Source organism: Pseudophryne corroboree, chromosome 2, assembly GCF_028390025.1.
Source record: "Pseudophryne corroboree isolate aPseCor3 chromosome 2, aPseCor3.hap2, whole genome shotgun sequence".
NCBI lineage: Eukaryota > Metazoa > Chordata > Amphibia > Anura > Myobatrachidae > Pseudophryne > Pseudophryne corroboree.
This window is the reverse complement of record NC_086445.1, coordinates 60882321-60908815: the sequence shown is the minus strand read 5'-3', so window position 1 is coordinate 60908815 and position 26495 is coordinate 60882321. Positions and strand designations below refer to the sequence as shown.

Sequence of the window (26495 nt, the reverse complement as noted above, 5' to 3'; positions counted from 1 at the left end):
CACTTATGTTGGTGTTAGACGTGCGTCCGGTATCCGCCATTAGTGCAGGGGGATTTAGACAATTGATGAAGGTATTGTGTCCCCGGTACCAAATCCCATCTAGATTCTACTTCACTAGGCAGGCGATAGCGAGATTTTGCCATTTAATTCCAGTGACTTGGACGTATAATTCCAGTGGGAATTGTTTGTGTCGCTTGGCTTAGTCATTGCACCTCTTCGACATCTTTGCATGAGGTGCTGTTTGGTGCCTAGTTTTTGAGAAGTACCATTCTGTGTGACACTGCTGTATATTAGTCCTGGGGTACTGCCGTATAAGTCCACCAATTGCAGAATTCTTTTAAAAGTGACTGGAGCGTGCTGGAGATGCTGTCAGTGGACCGAACAATTGCGGCCCACTCTCGACGTTCAGCCACTGTGTGACACTACTAGATGGGCCAGGTGGTTGTGTCGCTTAGCTTAGTCATACAGCAACCTCTGTGCACCTTTTTTTTTCCTTTGCATCATGTGCTGTTAGAGGCCTTTTTTTTATATCTGCCCTCCGGTCTGCCACTGCAGTGCCACGCCTAGATGGGCCTAATTGCTTGTGTCGCTTGGCTTAGTCATACAACTACCTCATTGCAATTCTTTTTCTTCTTTGCATTATGTGCTGTTTGGGGACTAGTTTTTGAATAGTGCCATCCTGTCTGTAACTGCAGTGACACTCCTAGATGGGCCAGGTGTTTGTGCCGCACACTTGTCGCTTAGCTTAGTCAAACAGCTACCTCGGTGCAACTTTTAGGCCTAAAAACAATATTGTGAGGTGTTCAGAATAGACTGGAAATGAGTGGAAATGATTGTTATTGAGGTTAATAATACTGTAGGAGCAAAATTACCCCCATATTCTGTGATTTTAGCTGTTTTTATGTTGTTTTTTTTCTCTCCAAAAATCATCCAGATCCAAAACCAAAACACGAAAGGGTGGTTTTGGCAAAACCAAGCCAAAACCAAAACACGAAAATGGAATTAGGACCAAAACCAAAACACAAAACACGAAAAGTGCCCGCCGCACATCTCTAGTTTAAACCCAGCTCTGAAATCCAGTCAGCAGCATTGGGAGCTACCATTTTGTTGTAGTCCTTCAGCATAGGGTCATAAATGTGTTCCTGACTTCCTTTTTGGCTCTGCCAGTGCCTTTCATACATCAGACTAATCATGACTGTTTTTGTGGTGGTTATTATCTAAAGTACAAAGCAATGACTGCCAGAATAGTTGACACATTGAAGCTTTAAACTGTATTTGCAATGCTTAGTTTCTGTCTGTATAGTGTGTGTTTCATCTGTCCGTCATATTATGTTGTTCCGATCTTTCAAAACTGTAATCTTGTATAATCACTTCTTCTCGAAACCAATAAAAATTAAATTAAAAAAACATGAAATCTGTCTGATTTTTAAAAAAATTATTTGAAAATCCACTTTCCTCCTTTTCTATACTTGATCAATGCATTGCTTTTTAGTTATGCATGAGGCCTTTTATTTCATCCTTGCCCTTTATTTACATGTCTCTTTCAGACATCATGTCATCAATAATTAAGTACGGTGTGAAATTACCTTACCCAGAACTAAAAGGAGGCAGGAGCATTTCACAGAAGACCGCAGATGACATTCCACCAAAACCTGACGCCAAACATCCTGTACCAAAGCCAAGAACATTTTATACCAATGGCCAGGTCCCACAACCGTCTGACTCTTTCCTCAAAAGGGAGGACTCCATCAATGGCACGAACAGACGAGGTATATTAAAACGTAGGTCCAGTTCCAGTTCTACAGACTCCGAAAGCGTAAGAATACCTCACAGTGTTGATTCCAACAAAATAGTAATGCCTGTTTCCCCCATTCCCGAAGCTGGTCAGAATTATTTATTTGATGAACAACTTGCAACTTCTGAAGGCTCACCAGACAGGCAAAAACAAGTGAGGTTCTCTGAGAAGGTTCTTCAGAAACCACCTTCTCCAAAGCCAGAACCCTACAGTGTAAGAGAGACTGATGAATTTGGCATCCTAGAACCAGGTGTCCATTTAGGGGACTTAGACAGTGAGTCTGTACTATTTCAATATCCTCACTCTGCCGTGGATTATAATAACTCGGCTGAGGTTCTTGGACAAAATGGCCTTCAGGAAAAAACTTCAATCTCCTCTTTGGATGCTGAAGAGCTTCTGGTTGACCCAGATGAAGAAATAAGCAATCACAGAGTACCGCCCATTTTGGAAGAAAGACATCCTGAGAGAAGCGTTGATTATAATGGTAAGGGATAAAGAATGCTATGCATCACAAATTGGCTGTGCGACATTTGTGCATGCAGGCATTCTCTTCAGTCTATGTAGGGAGTTCACTGCTGCGTCTACACTTGGTGAGGAGACTAGGGGCATATGGTGTGGTGATCAACACGCTGTGGTTTCTCAGTGGGCAATATGCGATCCACCCTGGGTAAAAGCCGCTTTAGGAAGTACTTTTTTTTTACTCTCCATCTGACTCCAGTGTTTAAAATACCTGTGATAGTGCTGCAGGACGAGTCAGTGGTTCTTTATTCTAGCAGGTACATGCTGTGGTATGCCATTTTGTTTGTGCTAATATGCCTGTGTATATGTGTTATGCAACTGTTTGATCGAAGCTATGAGGGGAAATAAATGGAGACTATCCTATATAATAAAAGGCTAATGCTGCTCCTCACCTGTATGGGGGGAATTCAAGTATTTTGCGTGCCAGTGGCCACTAGATGGCGCCCAATGGAGCAATTCATGGTTTGCTCCGTTCGGGCACACACGGCCACAGGCGCTGATATCTATATCTATAGATAGATAGATAGATCATGTAAAAAAATATGTAATAGTTGTACCACTCTTGGGTGTGTGGTTGCGCTCTGATATACATCCACCGAAGGATTGCATATATCCGAGCACAACTGCACACCCACCAGTGGTATATCTATTTTATAAAATGCCCCTGTTGTGACGATATGGTTCCACGTGTAGATGTTGTAGCGTGAAACAGATGCACAATAGGAGGAAATAATAGTTCAGTATAGGCTGTTAAAATGTTGTTATTTTTGATGAATACACATTTAACTGAACCCTTTGAGATATGTGGAATAGTATATTTGTATTTCTGTCATAGTGAGGCAGTGACGTGCTGCTTTCTGAGAGTAATGATATGGTTTACACTTGTGGCTTAGTGATTGGGTTTTGGTCACAGTGGGAAGTAGTTTAGGTGTGCGGTCATTGCAAAATAGTGCATGGTCACGTGATCTAGTGTGTCCAATCAGGTTAGTGGGATTTCAGTCAGTTTAACAACATTTTATAAACATATATACTGTATGTATGTGTAATACACACTTTAAACCAGAAGCTGTCACTTCTCTAATACAGTTTAAACAAAACAAATGTGTAGTTGCCAAAGGTTACAGCAATTTTTCACTGGTATCTATGGGAACGTTTTCCTAACTACCCCAAATGTGATCATTTGAGTTCAGAATCCTCCATCTGTGTAAACGTCGGGTATATATTTAATGCTGCTGCAGTCTATGAATGGCTCAAAACAAAATAATGTTTCTCATACGTCCTAGAGGATGCTGGGGACACCATAAGAACCATGGGGTATAGACAGGATACGCAGGAGACATGGGCACTTTAAGACTTTTGAATGAGTGTGAACTGGCTCCTCTCTCTATGCCCCTCCTCCAGACTCCAGTTTAGAATCTGTGCCCAGGCAGACTGGATGCACACTGAGGAGCTCTAATGAGTTTCTCGGAAAAGACTATGTTAGGTTTTTTTATGTTCAGGGAGCACTGCTGGCAACAGTCTTCCTGCATCGTGGGACTTAGGGGAGAGAAGTCAGACCTACTTCTAGGGAGTTTAAAGGCTCTGCTTCTTGGCTACAGGACACCATTAGCTCCCGAGGGTTTGGAACACTAGGTACGCCTAGGGGTTCATTCCCAGAGCCCGCCGTCACACCCCCCCCCCCCCCCCCCCCCCCCCTTGCAGAGCCAGAAGTCAGAAAACGGGTGAGTAGAAGAAGATAGAAGACTTCAGTGATGGCTTCTGGGGTACCGCACAGCGATCGCGCTGCGCGCCATGATCCCACACACAGCGGCACTACAGGGTACAGGAGGGAAGGGGGCTCCCTGGGCAGCATTAAAACCCTCTTTTGTGACTGGCAAAGTGCAATTAGAGTGCCCAGGCACTAAATTCTTACCCCCACCAGTATAATTAGTTTAAAAAATAGCGGGCTGAAGCGCGCCATGAAGGAGGCGGGGCTTAGCCTTCACAGCTCTCATCAGCGCCATTTTCTCTTCACAGAGCTGCAGAGACGCTGGTCCTTCCTCACCACTGCTGTACAAGTAACAGGGTGAAAAACGGGGGGGGGGGGGGGGGCACAGTAAATTTGGTGCTAAAATAAGTTATTATAAAAGCGCTGCAGGTTCTGAGACATTATATTAAGGTTTCAGAGCCGGGATAAGCGCTGGGTTATGAGCTGCCACACTCCTTCTGTGTTTCTCTGACAGGCTTTACTGTGGGTCTGTCCCCTCTTGGCCCAGTGTGTCTGGGGGTGTCGGTACACGTGTGTCGGCATGTCTGAGGCGGAGTGCACTTCCCAGGAGGAGACTGTGTTAGGGGCAGAAACGGCTGTGGGAGTGACCCTCTCGGCACCGCCGACTCCTGATTGGGTAAATGTGTTGAATGCCTTGAATGCTAATGTGGCTCTGATAAATAAGAGATTAGATAAATCTGAGTCTCCGAACCAGGTATGGAAGAAATCTGTGGAGGATGTGTTGTCACAGGTCCAGACCCCCTCGGGGTCACATAAACGTTCGTTTGCTCAGTTGGCAGACACAAATACCAACACGGACAATGACTCCAGTGTCGACTATAGTGATACCAGATTAGAACCAAAATTGGCAAAGAGCATTCAGTACATGATTGTGGTAATAAAAGACGTGTTGCATATCACCGAGGACCCTGCTGTTCCTGATACTAGGGTCTGTATGTTTAAGGGAAAGAAACCTGAGGTAACGTTTACTCCCTCTCATGAACTGAATACCCTTTTTGAAAAAATGTGGGAAAATCCTGACAAAAAGTTTCTGATTCCCAAAAGGATTCAAATGGCGTATTCGTTCCCCGCTGGGGATAGAGCAAAGTGGGAGTCACCTCCCATTGTGGACAAGGCGCTATCACGGTTGTCTAAAAAGGTGGCTTTACTGTCTCCTGACACGGCAGCACTTAAGGATCCTGCGGATCGTAGACAGGAAAATACGTTAAAATCCATTTACGTCACCACAGGTACACTACTCAGACCAGCTATTGCATCAGCGTGGGTGAGTAGTGCTATGGAAAAGTGGGCAGATAACTTGTCATCTGATATAGATACCCTAGATAGGGATAACATCCTTTTTAACGCTGGGTTATATCAGGGACGCTGCAGCCTACCTAAAGGAAGCGGCGAGAGATATTGGACTTTTGGGATCAAGGGCCAATGCCATGGCTGTCTCAGCTAGAAGAGCATTATGGATTTATCAATGGAATGCAGATGCTGACTCTAAGAAAGCTATGGAGTCTCTACCGTATAAAGGTAGTGTATTGTTTGGTGAAGGTCTCGCTGATTTGGTATCTACGGCTACCGCGGGTAAGTCGTAATTTTTGCCTTATGTTCCTCCACAGCAAAAGAAAGCTCACCACTTGCAGATGCAGTCCTTTTGGCCAAATAAATACAAAAAAGGCCGAGGTTATTCCTTCCTTGCTAATAGAGGAATAGGTAAAAGAACTCCGGCCGTGGCCGGTTCCCAGGAGCAGAAGTCCTCCCCGGCTTCTGCCAAATCCACCGCATGACGCTGGGGCTCCTCTGCGGTGGGGGCACGTCTCAAGCTCTTCAGTCAATTCTGGGCTCGTTCGGCCCTAGACCCATGGATTTTAGAAAGTGTCCCAGGGGTACAAACGAGTTTCAAGACGTTCCCCCTCTACGTTTTTTCAAATCAGCCTTACCAGCTTCTCTTCCGAACAGGGAGGTAGTATGCGAGGCAATACAAAAGTTGTGTCTGAATCAAGTCATTGTCAGGGTTCCCCTGTCACAACAGGGAGAAGGCTTTTATTTAAGCCTGTTTGTGGTCCCGAAGCCGGACGGCTCGGTCAAACTAACTCTGAACCTAAAGTCCCTCAATCTTTACCTAAGAAAATTTCAAATTCAAGATGGAATCTTTCCGAGCAGTGATCTCCAGTCTGGAGGAAGGAGATTTCAGGGTGTCGGTCGACATAAAGGATGCCTACTTACACGTCCCCATATACCCTCCGCATCAGGCTTACCTGAGGTTTGCTATTCAGGATTGTCATTTCCAATTTCAGACGTTGCTGTTTGGTCTGTCCACGGCTCCGAGGATTTTCACCAAGGTGATGGCGGAAATGATGGTTCTCCTTCGCAAGCAAGGAGTCACAATTATCTCTTACCTGAACGATCTCCTGATAAAGGCGAGATCCAAAGACAAGCTGGAGCAGGACATTGCGCTCTCCCTGACAGTTCTGCAACAACATGGTTGGCTCCTAAACCTGCCGAACTCGCAGTTGAATCCGACGAAGCGGCTGTTGTTTTTGGGAATGATTCTGGACACGGACTTAGAGTTTTTCTTCCAGAAGAGAAGGCTCTGGAAATTCAGAGTTTGGTCAAACAAATTCTGAAACCAGCGAGAGTATCAATTCATCAATGCACTCGGTTGCTGGGGAAGATGGTGGCGGCCTACGAGGCCATTCAGTTTGGCAGATTCCATGCCAGAGTGTTTCAGTGGGACCTATTGGACAAGTGGTCCGGATCCCATCTGCACATGCACCGGAAAATAATCCTATCCTCCAAGACCAGAATCTCACTCCTGTGGTGGCTGCACAGCTCTCACCTCCTAGAGGGACGCAGGTTCGGGATCCAGGACTGGATCCTAGTAACCACGGATGCGAGTCTCCGAGGCTGGGGAGCAGTCACACAAGGGGAAACCTTCCAGGAAAAATGGTCAAGCCAGGAAGTTTGTCTACACATAAACATTCTGGAGTTAAGGGCCATTTACAACGGCCTTCTTCAAGAGGAACGTCTTCTTCACAACCTGCCCGTCCTAATACAATCGGACAATATAACAGCAGTAGCACACACAAACCGCCAGGGCGGAACAAAGAGCAGGGCGGCAATGGCAGAGACCACAAAAGTTCTCCGCTGGGCGGAAAAACATACAAGCGCTCTGTCAGCGATCTTCATTCCAGGAGTGGACAACTGGGAAGCAGACTTCCTCAGCAGACACGATCTCCATCCAGGAGAGTGGGGTCTTCATCAAGAGGTCTTCACAGAAGTGACAAGTCTTTAAAGAATTCCTCAAATAGACATGATGGCGTCTCGCCTCAACAAGAAACTTCAGAGATATTGTTCCAGGTCGAGGGACCCTCAAGTAATAGCGGTGGACGCGCTGGTAACACCATGGGTGTTTCAGTCGATGTACGTGTTCCCTCCGCTTCCACTCATTCCAAAGGTTCTAAAGATCATAAGAAGAACAAGGGTTCAGGCGATCCTCATTGCTCCGGACTGGCCAAGGAGGGCTTGGTATCCAGATCTTCAGGAATTACTCATAAGAGATCCTTGGCCTCTTCCTCTACGAGAGGATCTGTTACAGCAGGGATCGTGTGTGTATCACGACTTACCGCGGCTACGTTTGACGGCTTGGCGGTTGAACGCCGGATCCTAGCCCGAGAGGGTATTCCCAGTGAAGTTATTCTCACACTTCTTCAGGCTAGCAAAGGAGTAACGTCTAAACATTATCACCGTATTTGCAGAAAATATGTGTTTTGGTGTGAATCCAAGAAGGCTGCTATGGAAGAATTTCAGCTGTGGCGTTTTCTCCATTTCCTGCAAGCAGGTGTGGATGCGGGCCTAAAGTTAGGCTTGATTAAAGTACAAATTTTGGCCTGATCGGTTTTCTTTCAAAAACAATTGGCCTCCCTTCCAGAAGTTCAGACTTTCGTGAAAGGGGTTTTGCACATCCAAACTCCATTTGTGCCCCCAGTGGCACCATGGGATCTAAACGTGGTGTTGCTTTCCTTCAATCACATTGGTTTGAACCTTTACAGAAGGTTGAGTTGAAATTTCTCACTTGGAAAGTGGTCATGCTATTGGCCTTAGCATCCGCAAGGCGGGTGTCTGAGTTGGCGGCTTTGTCTCACAAGAGTCCTTATTTAATCTTCCATGAAGATAGAGCGGAGTTGAGGACTCGTCAACAATTTCTGCCGAAGGTGGTTTCATCGTTCCATATGAACCAGCCGATTGTGGTACCGGTGGCTACTAACACCTTTGCGGGGTCAAAATCTCTCGATGTTGTCAGGGCCTTGAAGATTTATGTCGACAGAACGGCTCAACTTAGGAAAACGGAAGCTCTGTTTGTCCTGTATGCTGCCAACAAGATTGGAACGCCTGCTCCCAAGCAGACTATTGCGTGCTGGATCTGTAATATGATTCAGCATGCTCATTCTACGGCTGGATTGCCGTTACCGAAATCAGTGAAGGCCCACTGTACCAGAAAGGTGGGCTCATCCTGGGCGGCTGCCCGCGGGGTCTCGGCATTACAACTCTGCCGAGCAGCTACTTGGTCGGGTTCAAACACTTTTTTGCGAAAATTTACAAGTTTGATACCCTGGCTGATGAGGACCTCATGTTTGGTCAATCGGTGCTGCAGAGTCATCCGCACTCTCCTGCCTGTTATAGAGCTTTGGTATAAACCCCATGGTTCTTATGGTGTCCCCAGCATCCTCTAGGACGTATGAGAAAATAGGATTTTAATACCTACCGGTAAATCCTTTTCTCTTAGTCCGTAGAGGATGCTGGGCGCCCGTCCCAGTGCGGACTCTATCTGCAGATATTAGTTATGTTTTACACACGGGTTGTGTTATGTTATAGTCAGCCTGTTGCTGACGGTGTTCCTGCCGTTGACTGGAGTTCTGTTAAATGCCACGTTGTACGGCGTGTTGAGGTGGGAGCTGGTATGTGTATCACCTTAGTTTAACAATAATTCCTTTCCTCTAAATGTCCGTCTCCCTGGGTATAGTTCCTATAATTGGAGTCTGGAGGAGGGGCATAGAGGGAGGAGCCATTTCACACCCATTCAAAGTCTTAAAGTGCCCATGTCTCCTGCGGATCCCGTCTATACCCCATGGTTCTTATGGTATCCTCTACGGACTAAGAGAAAAGGATTTACCGGTAGGTATTAAAATCCTATTGTTTCCATAATCTTCAAATAATCATTGGTTGTGTCTATTTTTCCTTGCACTGATTGTATGATTTGTGTCTTGCCCCTATAATGTTTGGATAATTCATGCTGCATGTATTACATCTGATTGTGTGTGTTTATTGAAGATGCATTTTCTGTTTGTTTTCTAGGTACAGAACCCTTGTACGCCGTTGTGAACAAGACTCCACAATCCGCCTCGTCGGATCAAGCACAAGGTAAAGCACCATTAATCCTGTGTATGTGTGACTGCACATGGAGAATACGTAGCTTTTACTGGAAAATGGCCAAGACAGTATTGTAAATTGAGGGGGATCGTTTTGTTGTGACGGGTGCACTTTATATAATGTACCAGCTATGTTGGTACACAAAGTGCTGGCTGTCCACATTAACGGCTTTAGTGCAGAGCAGCTGTGTTCCACTTTCCACAGGGAGATACGGTTTCTTTGGAGGAGATATGGGTGGTCAGTGTTTGGTTTGTAGAGGGAAATAGTACCCCGGTAGGTGTAGGGAGATCTCGTACAAATAAAGGGGCATAGGCTGACAGGCAGACGCCCTGCTGGTACACTCTACCCCACCCCAACAATATTCACACCTTCATTTATTTATTAATTACCAGTTATTTATATAGTGCACACATATTCCGAAGCGCTGTACAGAGAATATCTGGCCATTCACATCAGTCCCTGCCCCAGTGGAGCTTACAATCTATATTCCCTACCCCACACACACACACACACACACACACACACACACACACACACACACACACACATACACTAGGGTTATTTTTTTTTTTTGTTTGGAGCCAATTAACCTACCAGTATATTTTTGGATTGTGGGAGGAAACCGGAGCACCATGCAAGCACGGGGAAAATATACAAACTCCACACAGTTAGGGCCATGGTGGGAATCGAACCCAAGAGCACAGTGCTGTGAGGCAGTAATGCTAACCATTACACCATCTAACGCCATGCAGGAAAAGAGATGCGTAAGGCTATTTACCAAATCCAGCCACCGTGGTGAGTTCTGCCTGAGACATAAGCACGGCACCAAACTGGGATTCATCCTTTGGAGCATTCCACCATTTCCGTCATTACTGCATAGTGCAGCTGGATCCTTTTCCATCATCTCTTATTTCCACATCTTGTGCACCACCTTCACCCACCTGTCGTAGGAGAGACTGCATTGCCATGAAGCAACAAGCAAGAGTTGCAGGGAAAGGAAACGGCACAGCTGAACAACAGTCACGATAAACCAATGCAAATTGCCAAGATTCTAAACTCAACCCTAAAAACTCAACCGTACAGCTCTTTCCAAGATCCATTAATCGGTGGGATGCCCGGTGGCCACCCCCCTTATGTTCTTATATGCCATTCAATGCCTTTGCTTTCATAAAGGAATTAGTCTGCAATAGGAAAAGGGCTCACAAAGCCTTAAATACAAGATGAACATACATGTAACAATGTACGCAATAGTTCCCAAGCCATGAGGGACTTAAATGATCGCTTGTATGTAAGTTTCCTCATTTGAAAAACCTCCTAGTGACGTTCGGAAATATACTGTAGAATTCAGTATTCCCATATACTGACAGGATTTTAGATATTTGGTATATTATTGCATTTGTTATGTGACTGATTGTAAGCCAAGGTTCGGATAAAAAGGCAAAATCCAGCATCCTGAAATGGGATTATTTGCAGGAAGTCGTTGTGCGGAAGATAATAGCTTCCCAGTGATTGACGTTTTAACTAAGATATCTTCGGTTCAGATAATGTTCTGGAAGAAAATTTACTTTTTACCTCATATCTTCGGTTCAGATAATGTTCTGGAAGAAAATTAAAGGAAAATGTATGTATCTTGTGTTACATAAATACTTGTATAGCGTTCCTTTATGATTGGGACTGTATGTTGTCTTGCTAGTTAGTGTAAGTTAGAAACTGGAATGCTGCTAAACTGTAGTACTGTATACTTTTCCATTATAAAATTCCTGTAGTGTTCTTCAGTCCAGAGGCAAACTTGAATTTTAATGTGGAGAAAACTGTGCTTTATGCATAATCCATTTATGTGTCTGATATTTCTAGTTCTAGGAAGTTATTGAAAGTTAAATCTAGAAAATGTTGTGTGTCGTGCCTCTGTGATGTCACCGGCTCCCAGGAAACGGATCTACTGTGTGCAGGAAATTAGTGCGTTTTAACCTAATGCCCAAAAATATGTATACATTTTTTTTGGGTCGTCTCTGCAATCAAGGCGATTTTTCTGCAAATTGATGGCCCTAATATCTGAGCTACACACTAAAAGATATATATACAGTATATATTTTTCTACTAAAGTAACCGATTTTCTGACACTCCACACTGAATTAGCAAATTTCGGCCCACAAGGAGGATGACGTAGTCACGGAGAAATGCGGGAAATATAGTCATATTATCAAGAATGCCCCCACACTGCACAATATCGGGAGATTGAGGCAGAGATTTTCCGTCTTGGCCGGCCAATCAGATAATTGAAGAAGCGTGTTTGTGGCGATTATTTTTACAATTTATCTGCGAAACTCCAAATGATGGACACACACTACACAGTAAAACTGGCTGAGCACCAGTTTATTGGCAAATTGGTGCAATTATTGTATAGTGTGTAGCTAGCTTAAGAATTATGGGAGTAAAAATACACTGTTTAGTGCTACTTTGACTTTTCACTCCAACTCTTAAAGTAGTTTCAGTGTAAAATGATCTCCCCCCTTTATTAAACGGAGGGACACATCTAAGGATAACCTAATGGGAATAGCTATAGGTCAAACAGCTGAAATTTCAGTCAGTTAAGGTGCTGGTTCTGCCAAAGTATATGAATCTACCAAATCACACAGGCTTGCAGACTCCAACAAAATGGCATCCTGCAGCGCTGGGGTAAAACACTAAAGTGCATACACTAGTAAACATAAATACATCACAACCATGCAGCCATTCTACTGCCGCCGCCATAGATGACCTAAAACGAACAAAGGGGTGCGGTGGGGGTGGATCTGCCAGTAATAATATGGAGAGCCGCCAGCCAACAGCTGCTTATAAGCCTACAGAAACATGCCCCTTTTACTACAAATGGCTAACAATACTGTCAATCGACTGGTAATGGCCAAAATTAAATCCGCATTCCAAAAGAGTCTTAAAGAGGGCCTAGTTTGTACCTTGGGGTCTAATTATGCTCACACAGATGCCTGGTTTGCGCTTTAAATATATAGCCCACAATAATTCCAGGAAAAATAGCTCAATGAGGCACAGTATTTCATCTGTATAATGATCCACAGCAATTACACTATTTCACAATGTCCCAGTTACAGAGTGTTCATAGATGACTGTACAGTATATAGAATGTTATTAGCGTTGAGGGCATGTCTTCTGTGAGCTAGCAGCCCCTAGTGGGGTCAAGTTGCAAGCTCATGGTTTTTCTTCTCTAAATTCGCTGTTACAGCTGAGATTAGGGTGTAAGTGGAGAGACAGAGGGACCCCTTTAAATCACTCGGAAAATGGGGCTTTTAGGCAAGCGTGCCTAAATTGCGTTTTTTTTTTTTTTTTTTTATAAATCATTGTTTTGTATGTAGTGAGTGAATGTTTTGCCTGCGATTTGTTTCGATTTGCAAATATAATTTTATCTTCTTAGACTGTGTTCAGTACTGGTGCTATTTTGCTGTACAATGATTTGGGGAGAAATTTACTAAAGAGAGGTTTTGCAAAACCACCTGGTTGTTTTTTTTTTGTTTTTTTTTGTTGGCGATATTACTTGCGGACAGGAAACTGACAGATTTTCTAAAGATCAACCCGCATATAAAAGTACATGTTTTGAAACCACACGATCTGATATGGCTGTTCCAACTTTTTTGCAAACGGCATGTATGCAATCTGTGCAACTTTGCAACTTGTGAAGTGCAGTTTGCAAAGCCGTAAGTCAGGCCATCAGAGAAGAAGGCAGGGCTTCTGGTAGTGAGAGATCTCAAACCGCATGCTGCTTGAGCTATCTATTCCAGGGATAGTCCTTTCCTCAAGTACCACCAGCAGATCATGTTTTGTGTGGTATGGGTCGCTGGGTTGACCCAAGTTAGGTCGACCACTGAAGGTCGACATTACCATTAGGTCGACATGTACTAGGTCAAAAGGTTGACATGAGGTTTTTGGTGTCGTTTTCTCTGTAAGGTGAGGGGGAACCCAAATTAGTACACCATGTCCCCTTGTATGGCTCGCTTCACTTGCCATGCTTCGTCATAGTCCACGTGGATCGTTAAGTATGAAAAAAGCCACACAAAAAAAAGGTGAAAAACTCACGTCGACCTTTTGACCTGTCGACCTAACGTCCATGTCAACCTAATGGCATTGTCGACCTTCAGTGGTTGACCTAATGAGTGTCGACCTAAGTTATGTCGATCTAACGACTGTAACCCGTTTTGTGGATGTTCTTAATCATGCATATGTGATTTAGGGGGACATTTACTAAGCAGTGATAAAAGTGGAGAAGTGATCCAGTGGAGAAGTTGCCCATGGCAACCAATCCGCATTGACGTAACATTTATAATTTGCATACTATAAAAATATACAGAACAGCTGATTGGTTGCCATGGGCAACTTCTCCACTGGTTCACTTTTCCACTTTTATCACTGCTTAGTACATCTCTCCCTTAATCTATTTTGCTGCTCACTAGTTATCCCACCTGCTTCCACAGACACAAATCCACAAACCATGACCTATTGATAATCACTGCTCTAGTCTACTCGATTCCTTTCCTGTTCTAGAGAAAAGGAAGCCATTATCTAATACAATAAAATCATTCTACTTCCAGCCCAGCTCTACTTGGGGAGGAAAACAGATACTTGTGTAACTCGCCTTGAAGGGCCTGGCCCAATATGTAATAGCGGAGGGTACCAGGGTAAATTACCACCAATGTACTACTACTCTTGTAATTAAATCTATCTTGTGCCCTTCAGGTCAATTGTACTGTAATTAAAACAACCCCCCCCCCCTCACCCCGGTAATATAATAAAAGTAGTGACTTCATTAAAAAAATCTAATTATTTCCCCATTAAAAAAAAAAAACAACTTCCATAATTAACACGTACCTATAATCTTATTTACCTCTTGTTCCATTCTAATATAATTGTAAATCTTGAAATCCTAAAAGAGAAAATAAAAACACCCATTGAATGTATAGACCGCTCATTAGCAATCAGGGATGGTCTCTTACACCACCGAGCCAATCAAATAACCTTTAAGATTCACTATCTGTGATTGGCTGTCTGGCTATTGTGCCTCTGTTCCACCGAAGGGTTGTTTTTTGTTTTTTTTTTTTTATGAGGGAATTTTTTTGTTTTTTTAGGACAAAGACAGCTCATTATTTTTTATTTTTTTTATTTAAGTAAAGCAGAACTAGTTTATTATATCAGAAAAGGGGGGGTGCTACTTATTTATTTACAAGTGGGGACAGCACTCATTTATTTTAGTACTATAGGGGACACTATAATTATTATATTTAAATAGGGGGTACAAGATTGATTTGATTACATAAAATAATAATAAAAATAATAGTAATAATAATCATTTGATTATAGAAGGGGCATGAGTAATTATTTACCCTTGCACCCGCCAACTAAATAGCACTGGACTGGAAGCACTGTATTTGGTAAAGCCAGATGTTTGCTGTCCAAATTGACCATGCATTTTAGCCTGAATTGATTGGGGGATTTTCAAACCTCTACACCAGGGATGGGGAACCTTTGGCCCTCCAGCTGTTGTTGAACTACACATACCAGCATGCCCTGCTACAGTTTTACTATTTGGCCATGCTAAAACTGTTGCAGGGCATGCTGGGATGTGTAGTTCAACAACAGCTGGAGGGCCACAGGTTCCCCAACCCTTTTCTACACACTGCATGCGGTTTGACTTCTCAACCGCCAAACAGCATGAAAGGAAGTCCTGAGATTTGTAGATGAGACTAGTTATAGACGTGTGGTGGTTTGCAAAGCGCCAAAAAAACAAAAAACAAAACCATTAGTAAATTTACTCCTTGTTGCATGTTAATGGTGATAATACGTATATGCACTGTAATAGAAAATGTGGCATCTGGAAATACAGTTAATGTTGGTTTTCCCACAGTGTTTGCTATGGAAGATGCTCAAACGGAACCAAGGTTCCTTGGCCAAGAAGGGAAGACTCCCAATATGCACCAGAGTGAAAAACCACTGGTGTTTGGACAGAGCTATGGTGGAGGTGGTAAAATAAGTTTTGAACCCCGCTATCCCACTAGGATACCCAAAGAGAGCTACAACTTCACCAGAGAACAGGTCCTGGCTCCAGAAAGAGCAGCACATGTCGAGTCGCCCTACTATGACCTTGAAAATAAGACAATGACTATGCCTCAATATGATGATGACTATACAATGTCTGTAGCAACATGGAAACGACCAGTTATCTTGGAAAACAAAGAATCGTTGAGAAAGCCAACTACTGATGATACTGAGCAGCAAAAACCATTTACACGTACAGTGCAAAATGTCCCCAAAGTTGATTTTAAGGAGGCTGATAGGCTATCAAATACATACCCAGAAAATGAGGTCCATTCCAAATATTTCCCTGGAGAGTATAAAAGGGAAGCTAAGTATGAGTCTCTCTTCCACAGAAATACACACAATGTTAATGATAGGCCAGCTGGGCCAACTTTAACGTCGGCCAACTTTAAAGTAATGTCTTTGAAAGAGAGAATGAATGAATTGCCAAAGCAACAGATGTCCGACCCTGCACAATTCCAAAGCTTAAAACATTTCTGGAATGTAGAAGAGAAAAATTCACAGAGAGCAGATGTTGGTACATCGCCAAATAAACTCCCCACAGACATCTTAAGCAGAAACAAGCCTACTAGAGCTGATCTCAAACAAAGAAACTCCAAAGAGATGCCAGCAGATGACCTCATACTCCCTAACACATTTGACATCCTTTCTGATGAGGAACAAAACTCTCAGAAAGTAGCCTCCTGGTTAGCTCAAACACCCACAGTTTATGGGGTCGATCAAGTGGATCACAGAAAAGAACAGTTTGATCCTAGCGAAGTGACTGAAAATATCCAAATATCATCAGCCAATAAAAAAAACAACGCTGAGGATTTTACTAGTTCACTTCAAAAACTCCAAATGGAAGCTTTGGAATCCCCCAGGATTACTGAGCCAGAAAAGTTGCAAACTCAGGAAATTTCTGCGGCTTCCCCGAATTCTATGGAAAATACATCTGCTGCTGCCAATATTAAATCTACAGATAGAAGTTTTTATGACCAAGTCCTAAAAAGAAGTAACGAGCCTTCCACTTTTAAAGAAACAAAACCTATAGTTTGGGACATACCAACGATGCATAATGTACAGTCTGAGCACAATGCAGGAGAACCAGTTGAAGAAACGGTCAACAAAACTGTGGCACCTGCAAAGGAGGAAAGTGCGTTCAGTATCGGTTTCGAGAAACTCCAGACAGAATATTCCAAACCTCATGAAGAACACCAAACAGATGAACCAAATCTGTCCATTGAAGACCTATTTGAGGAAGATGCAAATGAGCCCGAGGAGGTCATCAAGAAGTCAACTACCCCCAAAAGTCGAGACCAACAGGATTTTATTTTTTCACTAAATAAGCTAGAAATGGAAGCCTCTAAACCACCTCTCCTCGCAACTGAAAATAAGGGTGACCTGCCTAACGAAGAAATCACACTGAACACGGTAAGCCCTGTGAAGTCCTCCTATAAAATTGGTTTTGAGCACATTAGCCCCAATGAAAATAATGGCCAGTACAAGTCCCCCATAGAACACTCTTTAACATATGAAACACCAAGGTACTATCCACTTGACCAGGACCATAGTGCTGAAGTAGCAAATAAGGATGAAGAAACTGTAGAAAAGACCACAGTGCCAAATGTTGAAAGTGACCTCCACTCTGCACTGAAGAAACTCCAAGCAGAATATGTCAAGCCTCATAAAGAACACCAAACAGATGAATCAAATCTGCCCATTAAAGACATATCTGAGGAATATGCAAATGAGTCAAATGAGGTCATCAAGAAGTCAACTGTCCCCAAAAGTCAAGACCAACAGGATTTTATTTTTTCACTGAATAAGCTAGAAATGGAAGCCTCCAAACCACCTCTCCTTCCAACTGAGAATCAGAATGACCTTCCTGATGAAGACATCACAATGAACACAGTAAGCCCTGTAAAGTCATCCTATAAAATTGGTTTTGAGCACATTAGCCCAAATGAGGCTGAAGAAACTGTAGGAAAGACCACCATGCCAAATGTTGAAAGTGACCTCAGTTCTGCACTGAAGAAGCTAGAACTTGAAGCACAATCCATCAATGAAAATGTGGATCAAGACCATGAAGAGCCAAACATTAACTCAACTTCACAGACCAACAAGTCTGCGGTACATGGCATTTATATTAACTCTTCTATAGCTCTGTCTCCTACTGAGGAGGAACAACCTGATCTGCAATTACCATATTCAAGCAGAGCTGGAAGATCTGTAGCGTCAGTTGAGGAGCCCCCAATAGAGGGCTTTTACGAGGCCAAACCAATATTTCAAATAGAACTGCCAAAATACACTGTTAACACTCAGGAAAACCTTCCAGTGAAAGAAGAGGAAGCCATAGAGAGGACTGTTGTTAAAACCCAAGAAAACAGTGACTTTCCAAATCAGTTAATGCGTCTGCAAGACGAAGCAGCCACTGTTTCAGAAGAGCCAGAAGATCCATCAGTAGGTGACACGGTCATAGTGTCACAGTTTCCAAACAGAAAAATAATTTCTAAAACCGTGTTCCCTAGCATCGAATCTTTACCTAGATATAGTTTTGACACATATGACGCTGAGGAAACAAATAAGGTCCCAAGTAACGATCCTTCTCCATGGCGCAACCCAAAGGATCCCAATGAACAAAAGTCCCCGGTCTATTCTCGGCTTGAGGAGCTGGCAAAACATCCTCGGCCTGCTGATAAATCTGGCTCTTACCAGGGAAGCGCAAGAAATGTGCTATGTGAGCATCTTTATTTATTATTTTTGTTTTACTTGGGGTATTCTTAAGCTATCGTTGTGTAGACGCTTAGGAACAAAACATAGATGGTTTATTATAGGAAAATAGGAAATGGACACAATGCCACAGACTGTATTAATGGTGTTTTTACTGTTGTTGTTGTTGTTGTTGTTGTTGTTATTATTCTTTTCAACTCCAAATCAGTTTAATACAGTGCCTGGCAGTGTTTCCTGGTCAGTAAGTACTTAGGCTTTAAATATTAAAGACCGTTCGTGTTCATCTCAAAGAAGCATATGTTTTTCCCCCCCAAAAAAATAGTTGTCCACCTGCCATTTCCCTCTCTTATGTTAGTGCCCACACCCTGGTAGGCATAGGACAGGGCATCTCCTTACACTGGGAATCCCCATTTTCGGCTTTGTAGAGAACCCGATAGTAGGTGTTGCACCCTAGAAACCGGACATCTTGGTAGCCCAATAGCATAGAAGACCGTTGTCCTTCTCCCTGCTGCATCATCCAGTGGATATTTCTACAGTTGAAAGTCTAAACTGGAAGCGGTTAGGATGCTGGCGGTCTGGATGCTGGCATTCAGAATCCCCGAAACCCGGTCAGACTGACAGTTGCCGGAACTCTGACAACGGACAAAATGGCGACACTGGAATCCTGACACCCGGCATCTCGATCATAGGTATGCGGCCACCTAGTACTGTTAGCCCATGTGGGGGGGGGGAGAGGAGGTTAGGTTTAGGCTGCAAGGAAGTTAGGGTTAGGCTGCGGGGAGGGGGGTGGGGTTACATTTAGGCACCCCCAGGGGGAGGGTTAGGGTTAGGTTGCGGGGGTGGGAGGGTTAGGTTTAGGCTGCAGGTGGGGGGGGGGGGGGGGTGAGGGTTAGCCGGGTATTGGGGTACAGTTAGTATACTTGCCTACGCCCTGTTGAGTTTCTCACCATCTGGATGCCGCGGACGGTTTTCTGACCGCTGGCATCCTGAATGCTGCTAAATCGGATGTACAGATGGCTCCACATTTATCTTGACCTTTAATAGGATTAACTGAAACTGGCCAATCAGACTTAATCCCCTGCTGTATTGTTCTCTGTATTGTATTGCAGCTGATTACAATAGATGAAGGGTTTATGCTAATAAATCATGTTGTGCCCAGGCGCAGAAAACTAGTCAAGATGACCGGGGACCCATCTGTAACCCGTCTGGAATTGTTTAGCTAGTCACACTCGGACTTATCTGGATCTCTCGTTATGGATTGCAGTTGGGGGTTACATTACTTTTACGAAATATATTTTATAAAATTACTAAATAGAGCTTTTCAGTTAGTGTATTTTTGCTGCTATTGTCTTGTAGCTATAACCCCTACATTTATTTTCTACAGGTTGATAAACATTTCTGCATTTTTATACAGAAACAACTAATTCTGGGTATTGTAAAATATACCTAAAACTGTGACTCTACAAATGATGTATTGAATTGATCGAGACACTAAAGTAAAATAGGGGTTTATATGGTTTAATTTTGAATGGATTACACTTGCAATCAATACAGATCAATATATTTATTTAAAATGTCTTTTAAATGATTTCTGAGTTCTTGATTATGTACTGAATAGTTCCAGTCTGTCTGGCATGTACCAGTTTTGTCATAACGAAGGGAAATGATTTGACTGTTCTGTACTTGCCTAACTTTCATTGGTCAGTTTATCCACATTAAGCTGTACAGCTGCTGGATGCACTTCATTTTGTGTAAGAAAGTCAAGAATTTTATTATAGAATTTTTTTAACTCCTTATAACATATTACAGATATACATAATGTCTATATACTGTTTATATATAGAAACATAATATTTTATAAAGAAAATACCTATTTGACATTTTAGTACATATAAAGTGTATATTTTAGTTGTAGCGCTCCTCCTTTTGAACTGAATTTTACAATAAATGGCTTTCATGTTAGTTGTGTTTGTGGCATACACTAACCCTTTAAATTAGACTATTAAATATTGACTCCAGAACGTTACGTAATTTATTGCACACTGCCACAGTGCAAAACCAATCTCTACTCCCTATTACTCATGCTAAATATTTTTATATGCTGATTCATATACTTAATAAACATACTAAACCTTGTTCCAGCTAATTTGTAATTATCACAAGAAGGTAGTATTAGTTGTACATTGTTGTGTTTTGTTTTGTTTTCTTTTAATCACAGGTAATTAATTTCTTGGATTGCTTTGTGGGTTGGGTTCCTATACTATGTAGGAGTTTTCCGTGTTTTTTTAAACTACTGTGTGCTAACGTTACACAAATAGCTACATTTAAACCCCTTTCACACCGCACAAATAACCCAGTATGGACCCAGCATTTTGCCGGGTCAACATGGGTTGGTGTGCGGTGTGAAAGGGCCATGGTTGAATTCCCGGGTCGTGTTATTCCCGGGTTGAATACCGGGTCAGTGGCAGCATGAACGGGTTCCCGGGTCGATGGGACCCGTTCACTACATAGGGAGAGGCGGCGCCTCCGCCCCGCCGCTGTGGCAACCAACCCAGCAAATTGCCAGATCGGGAAGCCTGCTGATAGCATTTAACTCTGGTTCCCACCCGGGAAGGTCCTATTTCCAATTCCTGGGTGGGATCCGGCATTGGCGATGTGAAAGGGGTATTACTGTATATTGTATTATTTAGATGGGCAACTTGCTAAAAAAGAAATTGTTGTAATAGAACTATGTAATCTTCTAGTAAATCAATAATTTAATACTGATCTATTGGCCATAAATCAAACTCCCGGGAGGGGATAGCATCGGATTTTGCAAACGTTGCGGTTATGTGGCAGTTTGCAAATTGTTGTATATAAGAGAGGCTAAGGGGTATATGCAATTAGCGGCGAATCGTGGCAAATTATCGGCCGTTTTTCAATTCGACAGTCTAATTTCGGCAAGTGGGTGCCGAAATTGACCATATGCAATAAAAAACGGATTCGACAGTCCCACTGCCGAAAAACGTCCGATTTGACGGATTTGTTCCGTTTTTTTAAAAACTGGTTAAAACGGGAAAAAACTCGGGAAAAAATGGCGTGGGGTCCCCCTCCAAAGCATAACCAGCCTCGGGCTCTTCGAGCTGGTCCTGGTTCTAAAAATCCGGGGGAAAAATGGACAGGGGATCCCCCGTATTTTTAAAACCAGCACCGTGCTCTACGCCTGGTGCTGGTGCAAAAAATACGGGGGACAAAAAGAGTAGGGGTCCCCCGTATTTTTTACACCAGCATCGGGCTCCACTAGCTGGACAGATAATGCCACAGCTGGGAGTCACTTTTATACAGTGCCCTGCGGCCGTGGCATTAAATATCCAACTAGTCACCCCTGGCCGGGGTACCCTGGGGGAGTGGGGACCCCTTCAATCAAGGGGTCCCCCCCCCCCAGCCACCCAAGGGCCAGGGGTGAAGCCCGAGGCTGTCTCCCCCCCCCCCCCCCCCCCCCCCCCATCCAAGGGCTGCGGATGGGAGGCTGATAGCCTTGAGAAAATTTAAAGAATATTGTTTTTTCCTGTAGTACTGCAAGTCCCAGCAAGCCTCCCCCGCAAGCTGGTACTTGGAGAACCACAAGCGGGAGAAAAACGGGCCCACTGGTACCTGTAGTACTACTGGGAAAAAAATACCCAAATAAAAACAGGAGACACACACCTTGAGAGTAAAACTTTATTACACACCTGCCGACACACACATACTTACCTATGTTGACCCGCCGACTGCCACGTCTCCTGATTCGACGATTCAGGGTACCTGTGAATCAAATTATACTCACCTCAATCCACTGTCCAGATATAAATCCACGTACTTGGCAAAAAATTTTTTTTATTAGATTCACCCACCAAAGTTTGGCGGATTGAAAATGACGAATTTACTGTCTAAAAGCACTGTTGTCGAATTTCCAAACTTCAATTGAATATACTTTTGTCGAATTGCCGCATTTGTACCATTGCAGAAAAGTCGAATTTGACAAATGTCGAATTTCAAAAAGACGAATTTTGAAAGTCCGTTTTTTTGACGGAAAGTACTGAATTGCATTGTCGATTTTTTTTTTTTTGGCGAAAAAGTCCCGTTTTTCGACAATTTCGGGAATTCGACCGCAATTGCATATACCCCTAAATCTGCAAACATTTGCCAGAAATCCTCTGCTTATTGTCCCAATCGCTGTGTAAGTGTGTGTGTGTATATGTGTGTGTGTGTATGCGTATGTATGTATGTATGTATATGTATGTATGTGTATGTATATATATATATATATATATATATATATATATATATATATATATATATATTTATTTATTTATTTATTTGTTTATAAGAAAAAGGAGGGTACCCGATTGCGCTAAGAGAATGGAAGAGCAGCACATCTAAAAGAGCCTCCTGTTAAAAGGTTCAGGGAAAACAGAGGGCGCTTACGTGTTTGGTACTATTTCGATGATATTAGTACATCAATTTAAAACATAACAATTTTTAATTACATAGAATAAAATGTATTCAGAAAAGTACAGAATAAAACATAGTACGTTTTTGGATATATCCGGTTTTACATTCAGTTTTTTGTGTATTTCTTTGATGAAACATATGATACAGAAGTAGATCAATAGATCGACCCAACCCGTTTCATCCCTATCGGGACTTCATCAGGGGTACTTTATCATGCACACAATAAAGAACCCATGATGAAGTCCTGATAGGGACGAAACGCGTTGGGTCGATCTGTTCTGTATCGTATGTTTCAACAAAGAAATACACTAAAGGCCCATACACACGGTGAGATTCGGGCTATGCCCGATTCTCACTATGCGACAGGGGCTAGGTCGGCACATAGTCAGTATCGCAAGCACACTCATTATGTGCTTGCGATACGGACTATGTGCGATTTTGGCTAAGTGTCAATTTTGACTATCTCTTCTATAGAGAGTCAAAATTGACTTGCCTGCACTGTCTATCTAGTCTTGCGATGCCGACCGCGCATCGGCATCGAATCGGGATCGCAAGGTGACTTTCACCTTGCGATCTGCACTAACTTTTCTTGCGATTTTGACTATATAGTCAGAATCATAAGAAAATATCTCACCGTGTGTACACACCATAAGAACTGAATGTAAAACCGGATATATCCAAAGACGTCCTCTGTAAAATCACAAAGACGTACTATGTTTTATTCTGTACTTTTATGAATACATTTTATTCTATGTAATTGAAAATTGTTATGTTTAAATTGCGGTACGAATATTATCGAAACAGTACCAAACACGCAAGCGCTCTCTGATCTGATATTTTTTATATATATAATGTGTGTGTGTGTATATATATATATATATATATATATATATATATATATATATATATATATATATGTATGTATGTGTGTGTATATATATATAGATATAGATATAGATATATATATATATATATATATATATATATATATATATAGACACACAGACACACACACAGACACATGTTCCCAGATGCGCCAACATGTTTCGGTGACAGCACCCTGTCCTCAAGGTCAGACTGTCTGTGGTGCTGTCCCCGAAACTTGTTGGTGCAATAAACTGACATTTCAGTAATTTCTTGTCATTAGTCTGCTTGAGTGCCGCTACCACTGCAAACGTGTGTACGTGTGTGTGTATATAATATACATACACACACATATATAGAGCACTCCAATCGCGGTATAAACGGCACTCACAGGGTTGTATATGAAAAGGTGCTGGTAGGTTTTACTGTAACGTTTCGGAGCTACGGCTCCTTCCTCCAGACAACACCGTTACAATAAAACCTACCTTTTCCTATACAACCCTGTGAGTGCCGTTTATACCGCGATTGGAGCGCTATGCTGAAAGGATTCAGGCACCGGGGGAAGCTGTGTCTTTAGGATCTGAGTGGCGACTGCATTGGAGGGGGGAAAAAAATAATAATAAAAAATATATATAATATATATATATATATATATATATATATATATATATTATATATATATATATATATATATATATATATATATATATATACAGGTTGAGTATCCCTTATCCAACATGCTTGGGACCAGAGGTACTTTGGATATCGGATTTTTCCGTATTTTGGAATAATCAGATACCATAATGAGATCTTATGATGATGGGACCTAAATCTAAGCACAGAATGCATTTATGTTATATATACACCCTAAACACACAGCCTGAAGGTAATTTTAGCCAATATTTTTTATAACTTTGTGCATTAAACAAAGTGTGTGTACATTCACACATTTCATTTATGTTTCATATACACCTTATATACACAGCCTGAAGGTCATTTAATACAATATTATTAATAACTTTGTGTATTAAACAAAGTTTGTGTACATCGAGCCATCAAAAAACAAAGGTTTCACTATCTCACTCTCACTCAAAAAAGTCCGTATTTCGGAATATTTGGATATGGGATACTCAACCTGTGTGTGTGTGTGTGTGTGTGTGTGTATGTATATATATATGTGTATATATATATGTGTATATATATATATATGTATGTATATATATATATGTATGTATATATATATATATGTATGTATATATGTATATATATATATATATATGTATGTATATATATATATATATATATGTATGTATATATATATATATATATATATGTATGTATATATATATATATATGTATGTATATATATGTATGTGTATATATGTATATATATGTATATATATGTGTGTGTATATATATATATATATATATATATATATATATATATATATTGCTCAAAAAAATAAAGGGAACACTAAAATAACACATCCTAGATCTGAATGAATGAAATATTCTTATTAAATACTTTGTTCTTTACATAGTTTACATAGTGATTCTTTACATAGTGCTGACCACAAAATCACACAAAAATTATCAATGGAAATCAAATTTATTAACCCATGGAGGTCTGGATTTGGAGTCACCCTCAAAATTAAAGTGGAAAAACACACTACAGGCTGATCCAACTTTGATGTAATGTCCTTAAAACAAGTCAAAATGAGGCTCCGTAGTGTGTGGCCTCCACGTGCCTGTATGACCTCCCTACAATGCCTGGGCATGCTCCTGATGAGGTGGCGGATGGTCTCCTGAGGGATCTTCTCCCAGACCTGGACTAAAGTATCTGCCAACTCCTGGACAGTCTGTGGTGCAAGGTAGCGTTGGTGGATGGAGCGAGACATGATGTCCCAGATGTGCTCAATTGGATTCAGGTCTAGGGAACGGGCGGGAGCAGTTCATAGCATCAATGCCTTCCTCTTGCAGGAACTGCTGACACACTCCAGCCACATGAGGTCTAGCATTGTCTTGCATTAGGAGGAACCCAGGGCCAACCGGATCAGCATATGGTCTCACAAGGGGTCTGAGGATCTCATCTCGGTACCTAATTGCAGTCAGGCTACCTCTGGCGAGCACATGGAGGGCTGTGTGGCCCCCCAAAGAAATGCCACCCCACACCATTACTGACCCACTGCCAAACCGGTCATGCTTGAGGATGTTGCAGGCAGCAGAACGTTCTCCTTGGCGTCTCCAGACTCTGTCACGTCTGTCACATGTGCTCAGTGAGAACCTGCTTTCATCTGTGAAGAGCACATGGCGCCAGTGGCAAATTTGCCAATCTTGGTGTTCTCTGGCAAATGCCAAACGTCCTGCACGGTGTTGGGCTGTAAGCACAACCCCCACCTCTGGACGTCGGGCCCTCATACCACCCTCATGGAGTCTGTTTCTGATCGTTTGAGTAGACACATGCACATTTGTGGCTTGCTGGAGGTCATTTTGCAGGGCTCGGGCAGTGCTCCTCCTGTTCCTCCTTGCACAAAGGCGGAGGTAGCGGTCCTGCTGCTGGGTTGTTGCCCTCCTACTGCCTCCTCCACTTCTCCTGATGTACTGGCCTGTCTCCTGGTAGCGCCTCCATGCTCTGGACACTACGCTGACAGACACAGCAAACCTTCTTGCCACAGCTCGCATTGATGTGCCATCCTGGATGAGTTGCACTACCTGAGCCACTTGTGTGGGTTGTAGGGAGGTCATACAGGCACGTGAAGGCCACACACACTACTGAGCCTCATTTTGACTTGTTTTAAGGACATTACATCAAAGTTGGATCAGCCTGTAGTGTGTTTTTCCACTTTA

General features: G+C 42.5%; 1 protein-coding gene across 1 annotated transcript in view; it reads left to right on the top strand.

Annotated features, from left to right (window-relative positions):
- Window positions 1-26495, top strand: part of SYTL2 (synaptotagmin like 2) — a 194809-nt gene that overhangs the window by 106267 nt on the left and 62047 nt on the right. Inside the window, exons 7-9 of the mRNA XM_063950649.1 lie at window positions 1548-2279; window positions 9426-9491; window positions 15409-18318. Coding sequence (XP_063806719.1) covers window positions 1548-2279; window positions 9426-9491; window positions 15409-18318 — 3708 coding nt within the window. The remainder of the gene's footprint in view (window positions 1-1547; window positions 2280-9425; window positions 9492-15408; window positions 18319-26495) is intronic.